The following is a 16,121-nucleotide window of genomic DNA, read 5'->3' on the forward strand; positions in this document are numbered from 1 at the left end:
TACAATCATTTCTTTCTAATTCACTGCACTACAATGCCACTGATTTCCAGTCTGTGGAGATTTATCTTACAAGAGTTCCATCATACTAGCTACGAATCTATCCATCTTTGATATATCATATTAACTCACTACAAATTTGAAATGACTCCAAGAGAAACATGGATGATAATATGTGAAAAATGCATTGCAGCTGGTGTGCTAATCATACATAATTAACAATATAACACTACAAGTATGTCTGTCAAAAAAACTTGAGCTAGCTCGAATAGTATACTAGCTGAGCTTGAGCCTTCACCAAAGCTTGTTGATCCTAATGAGTCAAGCTTGAGCAGTTTGATTATGCACGAGCTTACTCGAGCCAAGCTTCCATTATGTCACCAAGCTTATTTGAGCTAAGTTTATGTTACAAAGCTCATATTACCAAGCTTACACGGGCCAAGCTTATGTTAAAGATCTTACTTAAGCCTTTGTTGTTGAATGTGATGTTTGAATGTAGAAAAGCAATGCTTTCCCATTGTTGTCGAGCTTAGTCAAGTCAAGCTTGAGTTTTGACTGAGTTGAGGTCGAGCCTAGCTCCAAGCTTGAACCCCAATTAGGGCTCCTTCGAGCAAAGCTCAACCTTGAATTGACCTCAAGCCGAGCTTACCTGGGCTTGTTAGAGCATTAGGCTCAGCCTGATGACAGCCCTAATAGATATTTAGAGGCCTAATGCCAACGCTTCTACATATGGTGTTAGAATGTAATTTTTAGTTTCTAAACAAACTTTGTTCGGGTTATATTGTGGATATCTCTATGGCTTTGGGAGCTGAGTTATATATCAGTACCTTTGTGCAATCCTTTGGTTATTGTTGCATTTTGTAATTTTTAATCCTGAGCAGTTAGTGTCTTTTCAATTTGTGTTTTGCATGCAGTTAGTGGTCATGCATTACTATTTGCATGCAGTTAGGGCGTGTTTGGATGCATGCACGCCCGTCGGCCTGGCTCCGTGCGTGCAGGCGCCGTCCATTTGCTCTGCGTTTGGTTGCTGGTACTGCCGCTCGAGATTGCATCCGCTCATCCTGGCTCCGCGCGTACGCCGGAATCGGGCGTACGCGCCGGGCCTGCTCACCCGGGTGCAAAAATATTGTTTTTTTATTTAACTTCAGATTTTATTTAAAGGTACAAGAGTGATCCAAAAATTCTAAATATTTTCGTGAGTAAACTAGAGCTAACTAGCAACCCATTTTAATTAGTTTGATTAAAAATCCTAAGTTAATATTTAATTAAAATTCTCTAAAAATTATAAAAAGTTCACTAATATTCTTATCCTGTGATATACTAATTTATAAAAATATTTTCAACCTTATGTTATTTGGTAAAAAAATGAGTTTTTTTTTAATGCAACATATACTCATGCGGGCAACCAAACACAATCTCTTCTCAGCCAAGCTGACCACATGCAGCCAACCAAACAGACCTTACTGCATCTCTCCAGCCTGTCTCAACTCAGCCTGCATGACTCATACGAGTCAAGCTGAACGCATACGGGTAACCAAACATACCCTTAGTGTTTCCGATTCTGCATTCTTCAGCTAATGCTCAACCATTTCTGCATGGCTGTTAGAGTTGTTGTTTGGCTTATAAATAAAGAAAACCACAAAAGCTGCAAGCCAGCTAGTGGAACACGAAAAAATTCTGCTTGTGTTCTTGCGTGTTTGAGGTTGATTCCAACATTTGGTACTAGAGCCTGTGTTGTCGATCCAAGCGCATCTATATTGTCGTGGGCGTGTAGTCGAGGACTCCTTTGCACCGAAGCCGCCGTAGCTCATTGACAAGGTCAACTCTTCGGACGGCTGGTGGGTAGAAGCTACTCCTCGTTGAGGAAGAGTGGCTAGATTGCATGAAGAAGCGCGATGGTGAGGGAGGATCCAATAGCTGCGACAATGTCGGCTCCCATCGTCGTCATGGCAAGACGTGCTCAGATGGCAATGGGCCGCGCGATGGCAATGGCAACACTTCTGGCCTAGGCGGTGGTCGGGACATGTCGGAACTGCGGAAAATTTGGGCATTGGGCCAAGGATTGCCATAGCAAGCTGAAGCGGGCCGAGGAGCCGACGCTTTTGATGGCCAAGGCTTGTGTCTCGCCGCCTATCATGTCCACTCCCCCGCAACCTGTTGTGCGGCATCCCCTCCGCTGTGATGCAGCCCTCTCTAGCTGGTGTGCGGCATACCTCGACATCGGCGCCAAGAACCACATGACCAGCTCACGTGCCGCCTTCTCCGAGATCGACTTTGGAATCCGAGGCACCATCAAGTTTGGCGACGGCTCCGTCGTCGACATCGAGGGGTGCAACACGATCTTGTTTGCCTGCAAGATCAGCAAGCACCGCGCACTCACGGGGGTGTACTTCATTCCTCGGCTCACCTCCAACATTATTAGTATCGGGTAGCTTGATGAAAATGGTTGCCAGGTGCTGGTTGACGGCGGCATCCTGCGGATCCAGGACCTAGAGCTACGACTGCTGGCAAGGGTGAAGTGCTCCCCCAGCCGGGCTATACACGCTCAACCTCGACATTGCGCACCAGGTATGCTTGTCGGCAAGGAGCTCTGACGAGTCCTGGTGCTGGCATGCCAGGTACGACCATATCAGTTTTCAGGCATTGCGGAAGCTCGCCCAACACAAGATGTTACGAGGGTTGCCGCACATTGATCAGGTGGATCAAGTGTGTGACAGCTACCTCACCAGCAAACAATGGTGGAGCTCGTTCCCAGAGCAAGCAAGAGCAAGCACGAGGTGGACGGCTACAACCCCTTAACTGCAGAGTATGTGATCACCAGGGAGCTCGTGCGCGTCACACGTATGAGCTCCCTGGACCATGGCCGAACACCTTCGCTGATGACACCTGCGGTTGCGGTAGATCGAACTTCGGTGGTGATCGAGCACGTCACACCACCCACACACGACTCCAGGCTTGACGTGGCTGCTGAAGAACATGATCCCCAGTGCTACGGCACTGTCGACAACATTCTCAGTCTAGCCATGCTACGAGGGTTCGCACCGCGCCAACTAAATCTCTCTTCACATGGTGAACGCCGAGGAACCAAGCACCCTTGTTGAAGCAGAACAACATGAATGTTGGCGCCACACGATGTTGGATGAGATGAAGTTGATCAACGACAACGACATGTGGGAGCTCGTCGACCTCCCTAGCAGCCACTAACCCATCGGGCTCAAGTGGGTTTTCAAGGTGAAGCGTGACGAGCATGGCGCCATCATCAAGTACAAGGAACGATTGGTGGCGAACGGGTATGCGCAATGCCTCGGGATAGACTTTGAGGAAATGTTCGCCCTCGTAGCACGCATGGAGTTTGTGTGGGTTCTTGCATGGCAGCGCATGAAGGATGCCATGTCCACCACATGGACGTGAAGAGTGTGTTCCTCAACGGCGTGCTCACGGAGGAGGTGTACAAGGTGCAACCACCACGCTTCGTCCATGACGGCGCCGAACACAAGGTGCTCAAGCTGAAGAAGGCCTTATACAGTCTGTGCCAAGCACCAAGAGCATGTAACTCTAAGCTTGACGAGAGCCTGATCAAGCTCGGCTTTCAACGGAGAGCCTTGGAGTATGCCATGTATGAACGTGGTGAAGGCGCATCCTGTCTTCTCGTTGGCGTGTACGTCAACGCCCTGATCATCGGGACTGGTGAGCATGTGATTTGCAGGTTCAAGGAGGAGATGCATAGGTTGTTCAAGATGAGCGACCTCGGGCTTCTAAGCTACTACCTTGACATCAAGGACCAGTAGCACGTGGGTGGCATCACCATCAGCCAGACAGCCTACGCATGCAAGATCTTGGAGAGCAGTGGCATGACCAACTGCAATCCATGTCAAACGCCTATGATGACGTGACTGAAGCTGAGCATGCAGAGCACAAGTTAGCATGTGGATGCAACCAAGTACCGCAACATCGTCGGTAGCCTCCACTACTTGGTTCATACTCGGCCTAACATCGCCTATACTATGGGGTACGTGAGTCGTTAAATGAAGGCACCACTACGGCGAAACGTGTCTTGCGCTACATTGTTGGGACTCTGAACATGGGCTGCCACTACTTAAGGAAGCTCGACGAGTGACCACGGCTGACTCGATGTAGCGACAACGACTTGGCCGGCGACGACGACGACCGCAAGAGTACCATGGGTGTGCTCTTCCTCGGGTCGGAGCCCAATTAGCTGGCAGTTGCAGAAGCAGATAGTGGTGGTTCTCCCTTCTTGTGAGGTCGAGTACATCGTTGCCTCCACCATGGCGTGCTAGGCCGTTTTGCTTGCCCATCTGTTGAGTGACATTGGCGGTGGCAAGCCCAAAGCAACAGTGCTTGCAGGACCGAGAACGGCGACTAGAGGGGGGTGTATAGACGTCTCACAAATTTCTTTGATGGTGTTCTCCTATTTTGTCACCCAATGCATCTCAAAATCAAAAGCGGAAGCAACAACTTACGAAAGATATGCTGCAACAAAATATTCTTAAAGAAAGCGTAGCTCGTGGATATAGATAAACACTAGGTTCCATTGAAACTCATTACACAGGTCATAGCCACAAAAAGATTGCAACTTGAAGGAAGAACACTTCGCTATAAAAGAAAGATCACCGAAAGAAGAAATTATCAAGTTGATGGTCTAGAGGCGAGGGAATTCAAGACTAATTCTGAGAGTAAATTTTTTGTCTTTAGAAACAAGGAAAACAACTTCACAAGGTTGAAAAATTTCAGCTTTCAACCGAAAACGAAAATCACAATAAAAAAGGGAAAACTTGCAACAAAACAAGGGAGCCAATAGAAGAAAATTAGAAGGAGATGAACACAAGCATCGGAGGAAACAAGTACTTCATTTCTTGCAAAGGTCGGCCCTCTTTTAGGTAGATTACAAAATAGTTTCACTAAAAAAACTCACTTAGACATAGGCTAAGCACTCATCTCTCCTTTCCTCTAACCCTAGCATACAAACTCAAATGACTAGCTCAAACCTCTCACACAGCCCTATTCCTCTATTTATATGCCTAGTGAGGTAGCTTAGTTCTTAAATTTTCTTGTTTTTAAAATATCTTTTTTTTTCGAATGACCTTCTATCTACCATCGGGGTATTTTGATTTATTTTTTGCTCCGTTCATCGAACGGTCATAGTGCCTTCACGACTTAGCTTTGTCTCGATGCTAGCTTCACGATGATGCCATGTGCATTTCATCCTTCCACAGTTTTAAGGTCAAATCGCTGAACCAGCTCGCACGCTTCTCAAAGCGTGACTTATTGCTACTTGCTTTCACCTCAAGCAAGCATCCCGATGTTAACACATGTACTCTGTCTTGCGATTTTGACCATCGGCAAGTCTCTCCCACTCCCGATCCTTTGGGTCACCTTGTCACCTGCACCGGCATCCTATTCGCTTGATTTTGTCAACATGTCGTCTTCATCTATCTTCCTATTCTTTTTGTTTGACCTTTATGTGCACAGTTAGGATCACCCTTGACTTCACCCGATCTCTTTGATCGTCTGACACCAAGCACCCTGTTTGCCCCGATCATCTCGCCGTCTCAAGTTGCATCCGTCACCTGCATATCATGAGATAAGCAAACACATCTTCAACTCCATCTCAAGTTAGCAGAAATCAAAATCTCTGTTGAAAGAGACATTAACCAGAAAACGTAAACACCGGATGTTCTGGTGTATACTCCTCTTGAGCGCCGGACCATCCAGCATGTGCAATTCATCAGACTGGCCATCTTACAATCATCTCTGTATAAAATGCTCTGGTGTGATCTTCATTTCATTGCCGAACCATTCGGCGTATACATCTTCACCGGATCACCATTTGCATCCTCTCTGCAACAAAAGGTCCGGCTTATTCTCTAGCATTTACATCTTCGATCGCCGGACCATCCGGTGCATGTAAGTCCACCAGAGTCGATTTGTAACCTCTCTGGAAGAAAAGTTCTGGTTTGTGATCCGGCGTGTACTTTAATTTTTGCTTCTGAGTTGAAAAGCTTCGGCGTGAACCTCATCTGAACGCCGGACCATCCGGCATGTACAAAATCCGACGTGTATAATTTCCTGGACTCAGAGACAAACATGCCAACTCTATATTTTCTACAACTTTGGTTAGCCATGATCTTAATTACAACACATATACATGCTCGTGCCATCCTCAAATCAACAAATCAAAATAATAACATTGTCATTCACTCATCACATATAAACCAATGCACATTTTAACTTGGTTTCTCAGTATTGAATGTGGACAACAAAGTAGTCATCTCTCTATGCAAGAACCAGGTCTTTCATGATAGGACCAAACACATTGATACTCGGTATCATTTCATTCAGGAATGCATTGAGGGAGGCAAAGATGGGCATAAAAGCCTCTCGGGTGCGTAAAGTGCATGGAGCTTCACACAAAGATGGGCATCGTTAACACCGAAGAACTGCATTAGGATTAGAGGGAGTTTGTTGCATTTTTTTAATCCTGAGAAGTTAGTGTCTTCTCAGTTTGTGTTTTGCATGCAGTTAATGATCATGCATTACTGTTTGCATGCAGTTAGTGTTTCCGATTCTGCATGTAGGATTTTTTTAGAATTTTTAATCAGCCGTTTCTTTAGCTAATGCTCAGCCGTCTCTGCATGGCTGTTAGAGAGTTGTTGTATGGCTTATAAATAAAGAAGAAAACCACAAAAGCTGCAGGCCAGCTAGCACAGCACAAAAAATTCTGCTCGTGTTCTCGCGTGTGTTCGAGGTTGATTCCAACAGTTATACCATTGGATTTTTTTACCTTTTCACATATACTACCGAAAATTTTGAGCGTACAATTATATGCTGCTCTTGGACTTTATTATCAATAAATAATCAAATTAGTTACCCATATGACATTGTTCTAAAATTATATTTCTATTTTTAATAGTTTTAGGTATCTGAAAACTGGATTCTTGTTTCAGAAAGTTTAAAGCTCAGTTGAAAATATAGTTGTAGGATTCAAACTGCCACAAATTTGTGAGATAAGAAATGGGCGCATTTGGCAAATTTTATATCTCATACCTTCAAGAACAAATGTAGCAAGAACCTGAAATATAATATTCAGTGAAATGAACTACTTCCCTCTCTTTCAACACTCATCTCGTTTTGCTCTCTCAACTTCATTTGTAATAGCAGTACTGCCTAAATAAATTTAAAATCTTTAAAGGTCTCCTTTGTATTTCGTTCTTGTGTCAACTCTTCTAGTATTTGTTTGTTTTCTTCTTATTTTTTTGTGGTTTTGCACATCTTTCAGGCAACAAAGAGGTTATCAGACAAGCTTGTTCACCAGGTTGTCCATGGTAATGGAGGGGAACCTTTGTGATAGCAGTTCATCAATACTTATATTAATTTTGTCCAGGTGGTTATGGAGAATGAATTCCGTTGTACCTCAGTTGAATGCCATCTTTAGCTGTCACAACTCTGAAGGGGGCATTACCCGATTTTGTACCGTATGGGATTTCCATGTTGTTGTATCTGCTGGTGGAGAGGAAAATACCCAGAAATTTTCAATGGTAGATAGGTGAGTTGACCTGTTATTGTTCCCAGTCAAATTGTATGTCCTGGGAAAATTGATACAACAAGCTCGCGCCACAATTCTGTGCGCTGCATGTAGCAGAGAGGAAAGAAAGCTCATGTATGTTGATGTAAGCCTGTAAGGAGCATTTGGATCTCAAATCATATCTCGGAAGTGAACTGATGCACTTGCTCTGTCAAATCATATCTCGGAAGAGAACTGATGCATTTGGATCTCAAAGCCTGTAAGGAGCATTTGGATCTCTTGTTTGGGCCGTCAAACCTTGTATGTGTATCTTTAGAACCCGAGATGCATTAGAGCTATTGCTCTGCTACTCTGCAGTTCGCCTTCGAAAATGTTTGGACGAGATATGGCTGCTACTGTTGTCGCAGCTGCTACTATGGTATTGGATTTTTGTGTGTTTATTTCCTTTTCGGCTTGTATCAACTGTTTGCTTCTATCTTAATACATCCCATCACTTATTGGAATGCAGGAATGAGAACATATTCTGTCGATAATGCTGTCGTTTGCTGGTCCAGTTTAGCTTTTCTTGGCGAAAATAAAGCCAAGTCGTACGTTCATTAGTGTTTTGGGCACGCAATGGATAACGTATATAATGACTACAGGGGATGAATAAATTTAGTTTTTAAGTTACCATGGATAAAACAGGACCGTAATTTACATAGTCATTATTGGCGGTTCTAAACCTGATCAGGACTTAACTAATCTCAGTAACACTAAGGGCAAGTTGGTAGCCAACGTTACACTCCAGAGGCAAAGAAGGTAACTTCAGGCGACTGTTCAAGAAATCCCAGTCGAAGAATCAGACGTTAAATTGACGCCGAGATCCCCTTCGTCCCCGTGCCAGGCACTATCGGAGGAGGGTGGTGTGGGACTTCTTGCTGCTGGAGACGTAGGGGTAGTGTTAAATCTCTATTTTTGGTTTTTACTACATCTTGTATCAGTAGCTGATATATATATTTTCAACAGAATGCTATCACAACCATACATCAACTATACTCTCTCAGTTTCTTTTTATTTGTTGATATAGGAATCTAAGAAGAGACATAGCTACATATCCCTATTGCATTTAGGGTGTAGTACATTGTTTAAGGCGTAGTTCCCATGATCATTGGTCACTATAGGCAGGTGAGGAGACAAAACACATTTAATGAGTACAACTTTAGTAGAAGCATAGGGAGACATTGGGGCTTTCCTTAATATTACTGTACAAGTCAAACAATAAAAAAAAGAATGGAGAGAGTATTACAATACAATAATAGAGTATTACATAGGTCATAAATCACCTAGTTCAATTCATCAATAGTTGATTGACCTAATCAAAAGAGACATCAACAACAAAGTCGATAGATGAACCCAATGCCTGCGTAGCCTTAGTCTTCTTTATTCTTCATCACCATCAGCAAAGTCGTACTCTAATTATTCATCTGAATCAACAAGCAAGAGTGAGTACAAGGTACTCAACAAGTCCTAACACTACTTCAAAGTGGTGGATAGACGCTTAAGGGGAATATTCAAGGATAAGACCTTAGATATTAGTTTTAGCGGAAAGCCGGTTTTTATGCAAAGGGATGGTTTTACAAACCAAGTTCGAAAACTTTTAGGAAAACAAGGTTAAGCCAAAATCAGGGGCTATTGGCCCAGGGAGAGATATGATCCTTCCGGCTAGTTCCCAAGTTCGGCACACTTAGTCTTTTCTAGCTCCGACACAAAGCAAGCACTTCCAAAACACGAGCACATAGCTCACTCACACATCAATGAGGTACGCACACCACAAGACTAATCATTGTGATCAAACAATAGCATGTTCTTGATCGCGGACACGACTATCCAGATAGGTTTACACTCTATAGAGGTTGTACACTTTACACACAAGATATGCTCATACCTTCACCATCGACGTAGTTTGAGTAGGCATAACGAGGTCCTATACTCACCCAACATTGCCATGTTATCCACCAACCACATCACACTCAACTGGGGGCTCATGAAAATCATGGCTCACATAGTCTCCAACCGGATCACATGACTTCACTGAAATTGCCCAAGTCTTCTCCTGGCTCCCGCTGCATTGCTATCTCCGAGTGGGTACGGAGCTAAGCTAGTTAATGAGTATATGGTCCTATTTTTCGTAAGGTAATGTGATAAATTGATTGTGGAGCTTGGATGTTGATGATCCAAAGCCTCTGATCAGAATTGATCAAACCCCTCACAACCACTACACCATTACTTTATGGTAATCAACAATGCCAAGCATGGTTGATCTTGCTAAGAAGGCTTTCTCCTATGCGTGAATCAAGAAAACAAGCAAGATAATGAAAAAATGCTATCTGAAACTGAATTGCAAATATGTATTAAGCTCACAGAGTTGGGGTTCCACAATCCGATCTCGCAGCAAAAAATTTACAATAGTCAAGTTGTAATATAAGAAAAAACCAAAATTGTTCAAGTGTTTGTGGCTAGATAACTATACATAGAGGGGGGGGGGGTACATGGCCTCTAGGCCTGGATAGGGTGATGCAGCACCTCCCTCGGGCGATTGCAGTGTGCACACAATCAATCTTGAAGTGGGGCTGGATCCATTCGAAAGATAGCCTCATATTCTTTCGAGTCTATGTTTAAATACTTCCATAGGACTCCACATGAGAGATATGATCCTATTGTTGCGCGACTATGTCATAACTCCGAACATAATTCTGAGGCTGGATTATGGATGACTTGGGATCTAACTTGTCTTGGACATGGAAGGGTGATGTCTAGGTTGTGTTTTAGTCGTGGAAAGGTGGTGGCACCCTTTGGGATATGTGCCAAGTTGGTGTAGATGTGGCCGGCTAAACTTGGCACCCATCTAAAGTGCGCCAACATGATAAGATGTACTTGAGGCTGACCTAGTTGTGCTTCTCCCATATTTCTATGTAACTAATCATCACAAGATTTATTTAGTAGCATTCCATCCTTATATGTATGAATATGAATACTGAGGAATGGGCTCATCTCATGATTTAATCAATGTGCACGAGCTCGTGTCATAAGACATTGCAATGATGTTGGTGCTGCAACAACCAACGGATTACTTGTCATGCTAGTATTCGAAGGAGTGATGTCCTCATCACTAGTGGGGTGTGGGGTAAAGTCCTTCCTGCAAAGGACATGTGGTTCCAATGTTATCACTAGGTATTATTTCAAAACGAATCGGTCTTTATAGGGCCAGTGAAAGTGTCTTCTAACAAGAACACCATAAAGGCGAAGCTTACTCTCAAGGTAGTCCCACCTTCTTGGGTTACCTTACTCACCCCCACCAAATTAGACTTTTGGTTCCGTTAATTCTACTCATTGTAACCAACTCACACCACCAAGCACACACAACAAATTTCACACCTTTCGCAAAAGCATGGACGATGTTGGGGTCCTTATAGGGTTTCAAGGTAAATAGGTATATCAATAACAAGGCATGGTATAATAAAGATATGTTTTAACTATTCCAGCATTTAAATTAATTAAATGAAGCATCCAAGTATATAGGATTTTAAAATCACTCTACATTGTTGTGGTTGTAAAACATGGGTCAAATATTGATGATGGTATGATAATTGGTAATTAAAGGATTTATTATAAATATGAAATATATCCTAGAGACGGATATCCGACGTAAATGTTCCCTTAGTCTGATACGGTAGGTTTTATAATCGTTATTTGGCAAATAAGGCATATGCCAATATTCGAAGCAGTTTACCATGTTCTACATAGAAACCATCCCCAGATTAGGAAGAAGTTCTCCATATATTCAGAAGTAATACGATCTATGATGGTTACACTTACAGAAGAGTTTCTCTCTCATAGGCACAATACTAACTATATCATCCAGGTCTTCCCAGAATTGCTTCTTGACACTCATTGTGACATACTTGAGGGGCATACACGCTAATAACGTTCAAAACCAAATCCCAACAACCATCTTAACAAGGATAATCCTATCTCTGTGCCTCCTGACGTCCACCAACCCATTCATGAGGCTCTTGTCGATCAAGGTGCCAACTACATTTCTACTCGCAGTCCCCATGTACCATAGCTTGAAGCTAATATTCTCCACCTCCTTTGCCTTCCATTTAGTTTCTTGGATGCATAGAATATTTATATGTCTCCTAACCGCTGTATCAACTAACTCTTGCAACATACCTGTTAGGGACCCCATATTCCAACTACCTAAACAGATCCTACTTGGCTCGGCTAGCTTCCTTACCCTTCGCACCCGTTGAGGCAAATACGAAGACCCTTGATCATTTTTCACTACACCCAGGTACTGTTGCAGTACGCCACTAAGGATGTGATGACCCAATCCTTGCCAACTTATCACCGTATCCTAATCTAGATACGACACGCCACTAAGGGGGTGATGTCCCGGCCCTTGCCCATTTAACATTACACCTGGGTTCAGATATGGTGCGTCGCTAAGAGGGTTACGCCCCAACAAATTTCTTTTGGGTTTCATCTCCATAAGAGTGGCTGAGTTTTTTATGTTGGCTCGTCAAGCCTATCACAACTCTCTTACTTAACTCGGGCTTGAGATTAGCTATGTTGGTACAACATAGGCGGAGTTATTGTGTGAAAAGGAAAGAATAAAAAAAAGATAGCACATCAATTTTGGTGTCACCGAATAGTTGTTGAAGGAAGGAAACCACGTTACCATGCCTTGCGCCGCAATTTTTTTTATTCCTTTCCATGCTTAATCCACCTGCACCTCCTAATTTTTCTGTCACACAACCTTACTATCTTTTGTGTTGTCACAATTTATAACAGATCACCACCAGCTGCACGCCTCCTCTTTTCACGCGCAACTCCACCAGATCACATGCATCAGGCTACCCTTGGTAATTAACCACGCCCCGCGCGCCAGCAGCCATTGCAATCCACACGCGCGAGTTATTTTCCTGCACTGCAAACCCTAGAGCTAGGACAGCGAGCCGCCTGTGCATCAACACGCCTCAGCATCGCTAGCCCTCCTTGATCTAACCCCAGTCCTAATCCTTAGCAGGATTCTATCTTTTTATCCTGCTACCAGTTGTGTGAATGCCCGTGGTCAGTTTTGGCAGCTTGTGTATTCTTTGAAATTTTGAGTTGTAATATTTTTCTTGCTGTAATTCTGAGTAGAAAAAAGGAAGAGAAAAAAGAAAAAAAAAGAAAGAAGCAAAAAGTGCCAAAAAGAGTTAAAAAAAAGAAAAAAAAGAAAATTTAGAATTGCATTGCATCCTTTGGTCCTTTATGCTTGATGGCTACTTTCAGATTTTTGTGCTAGGTCTAGTGACATATTTAGGCCAGCAACTGTGACACATTCTTTGGATATTTATTCAGAGCTTTGCTAAACTAAGTTCGATATTTGCTAATCCTTGCTACCATATATTGTGCCCATCTGAGCTCCACATACTTCCGGACCTCAGATTTGGATCCTCACATTCACCTCCGTCGCAGTCATACATCCCCCACCTTCTCAAGTCATGCCATCTGCTGCAATTTAGTAAGAAATTCATAAGATCTTGGTAAGACTTTTGAGAGTGTGTGATTCCACCTTCCACCATAGTAGTGATAGGGATAATACCTTTGTGTTATCTTTTATCTCCTACTAACCATGGCAGGTGAGACATCGGATAAGAAAGAGCGTGTTTTGAGGAAAGAACTCACTAAGGTGTTGGATGAATGACAACATTGATGACAACATTGATAGGAAGCTTGTGGAAACAAATACTACATTGCAATAACTCAATGATAGTATTGTAATGCTCAATGCACGCTTTTGTAGGTTGGCCCAATCAACCACTGAACAATGGGTGTGTGGATCCTCACGGTATAGCCCATAAACATAAGTTTGTCAATGACAATGAGATGCGCAACCATGACCCTTTTGATGTACACAACAGAACCGATTGAACTTCAACTGTCAAGGTATGAGAGTAATAACTTTTAGCAACATAATACACGTGTTAATGATGATCCTTATGCTAAAGTTAAGTTACCATACCATCTTTTTAGGTGCTTATGATGCTGAAATATATCTAGATTGGGAGACAACGGTAGAACAAAAATTTAATGCTCATCTAGTTTCTGAAGTGCATAGAGTTAGACAAACCACTAGTGAGTTTAAAGATTTGGCCATTATTTGGTGGAATAGGGTATGCATTGATGAGTTAGCATCTACTACATGGGATGCTTTAAATGTTGCTATGCACAACAGATTTGTTCCACCCACTTTTAGACGTGACTTACGTAAGAAATTGCAATACTTAAACCAAGGCAATAGATCAATAGAAGAATATTATCAGGAGCTACAAATTGGTATGTTGCGTTGTGACATTGTTGAGGACAAAGAGGCTACTTTGGCCCATTTTTATGAGGGGTTAAGACATAAAATTCAGGATATAGTTGATTACAAAAAATATAATAGTATTTCTAAATTGTTCTAACTTGCATGTTCGGCATAAAAGGAATTACATGTACGACAGCAGAGGCTAAGGAACAATTTTGGAAGCACGTCTACACCAAGATCAATGCCGAGGCAAATTAAAACAACCCCACAATTTGCAACATGGTCTGTTGCCCCTTCCTCAAGTAGGGTGCATTCAGAAGCATCTCCTACACCATCACATGTAGTAGAGGTAAGCAAATCTACTGGTGTGCAAGTCCCAGCCAAGAGTTCATCTTCGGTGGGACACATCATGAAGGACTACCCAAGTCAGCGAGTGTACATTGCAATAGAAGATGGAGGTTATGTAAGTGCTAGTGATATTGAGGATGAATATGTACTTGCAGCTAACATTGCAGGTGGAGGAAACGAGACAAATAGTGAAGCTAATGATGGTGAGGAATAAGTAGATGTTGTTGACATAGGGGATATGTGAGCCTTGTTGCACAACGAGTACTAAGTGCGCAAATAGCGAAAGCAAAGCAAAATCAACGGCACAACTTGTTTCAATCTAGATTTCTTGTGAAGGAGAGAGCTTGCAGAGTCATTGATGGAGGGAGCTGCAATAACCTTGCAAGCTCCGAGATGGTCAAGAAGATTGGCTTGACTACATAGCCACACCCACGTCCTACTACATACAATGGTTCACACTTTGATGTTGCTAGGTAGGTCTTGGATATATCATAATGATGTTTTGCACAATGGTAGAGCTAATACCTGCTAGTTCACACATAAGAGTAAGAAGATTAAGTTGCCGCCTTTGACACGTGCTGAAATTTTGAAAGAGGAAGTAGAACGTGGTGAAAATGAAAGAAAAACCAATGATAATAAATTTGAAAATCAGGTTGCAGAAAAAAGATGTTTTTCCACCTCAAAATGAGAACAAAATGCACATGGTAGGAAAGCCACCATTAGGTTGAAGGATGCTGCCATGTTAGCTACTAAATTCTAAATTTTTGATATAATAGCACATGATTATTTTTGCTATGCTTTGAATTGCAAAGAGGCCTTGTTTACACTTGAGGATATGCATCCCTCTTTACCTCTTGTTGTTGCTAACCTTTTGCAAGAGTTTGCTTATGTGTTTCCATGTGAAATACCCCCAAGGCTGCCACCTTTCAGAGGAATTGAGCATCAAATTGACTTGATCACATGAGCTACTTTGTCAAACCGAGCTGCATATAGGACCAACAAATAAGAGATTAAGGAAATTTAGTGATAAGTCCAAGATTTATTAGGGCGAGGGTACATGTGGGAAAGTCTTAGTCCATGTGTTGTTCCTGTTATTTTTGTTCCTAATATGTGTTGATTGTATAGCCATTAATAATATCACAATAAGGTATTGTTGGGACCGGGATCCCAGACAAGGTGAGCCTTCGGATACGGAGATATCGAAGGGCGCTCAGAGCAACACGTGTTGGAGGCGGAACAGTTTTTTGATACCTCTTCCGGGTGCACTATGGCTCTATTTATAGCCCGTACCTAGCAACCACATGTGCGGTTTACAAATCCTACCCCCTCACCTGCTACATTCCCGGAATATCCTGGGGCATTATGGTACCAATGAGCATAATCACATAATTACAGTAGTACCCCAGGCGACCGAAATCGGGCCCACTGTGTCGAGGCGATTCTTGTCTCCAAAGGGCATCAAAGCCTCCTCTGCTCGGATGTCCGTCGGATAGCCTTCGTCCTTCGCCGAAGATCGGCTTGCATCTTTGCCCGCTGCGAACGCTGCGGACTGCGGGTCCGGGCTTCGCTTGTCAGCCGAAGGTCTCCTTCATCTTCGCCGGTATGGGAGATCGAAGGTGCGGGCGCGCCTACACCCTTCGACCAACGTAGCTCTTCGATCTTCGCCACTTGTAGATGAAGTCCCTAGAACAAAACCACAACGGCTAGCACGCAGCATTTCCAGTAGACTTCGCGGTTCCCTCCGAAGTGGGGGCCGAGAGATCATCCCCAACAGTAGCCCCCTACTGGTAAGGTTTATCTTCGATAGGCCGAGCATGTAGCCTGCGAGATATCTCAACGCCGTCCCCTTCGGCCTGCCGAAGTCTATTGGGGTTAATGCATGTCGTTGAGTATTATTGT

The 16,121-nt window shown here is 43.2% G+C and overlaps 1 protein-coding gene across 1 annotated transcript in view; it reads left to right on the forward strand.

The window, feature by feature from the left end:
* LOC133904405 (quinolinate synthase, chloroplastic-like) overlaps positions 1 to 8,047 on the forward strand; it is a 28,567-nt gene extending 20,520 nt beyond the window's left edge. Inside the window, exon 7 of the mRNA XM_062345907.1 lies at positions 7,295 to 8,047. Coding sequence (XP_062201891.1) covers positions 7,295 to 7,363 — 69 coding nt within the window. The 3' untranslated portion in view covers positions 7,364 to 8,047. The remainder of the gene's footprint in view (positions 1 to 7,294) is intronic.
* The last annotated feature ends 8,074 nt before the right edge of the window (positions 8,048 to 16,121 follow it).

Source organism: Phragmites australis, chromosome 22, assembly GCF_958298935.1.
Source record: "Phragmites australis chromosome 22, lpPhrAust1.1, whole genome shotgun sequence".
Taxonomy (NCBI): domain Eukaryota; kingdom Viridiplantae; phylum Streptophyta; class Magnoliopsida; order Poales; family Poaceae; genus Phragmites; species Phragmites australis.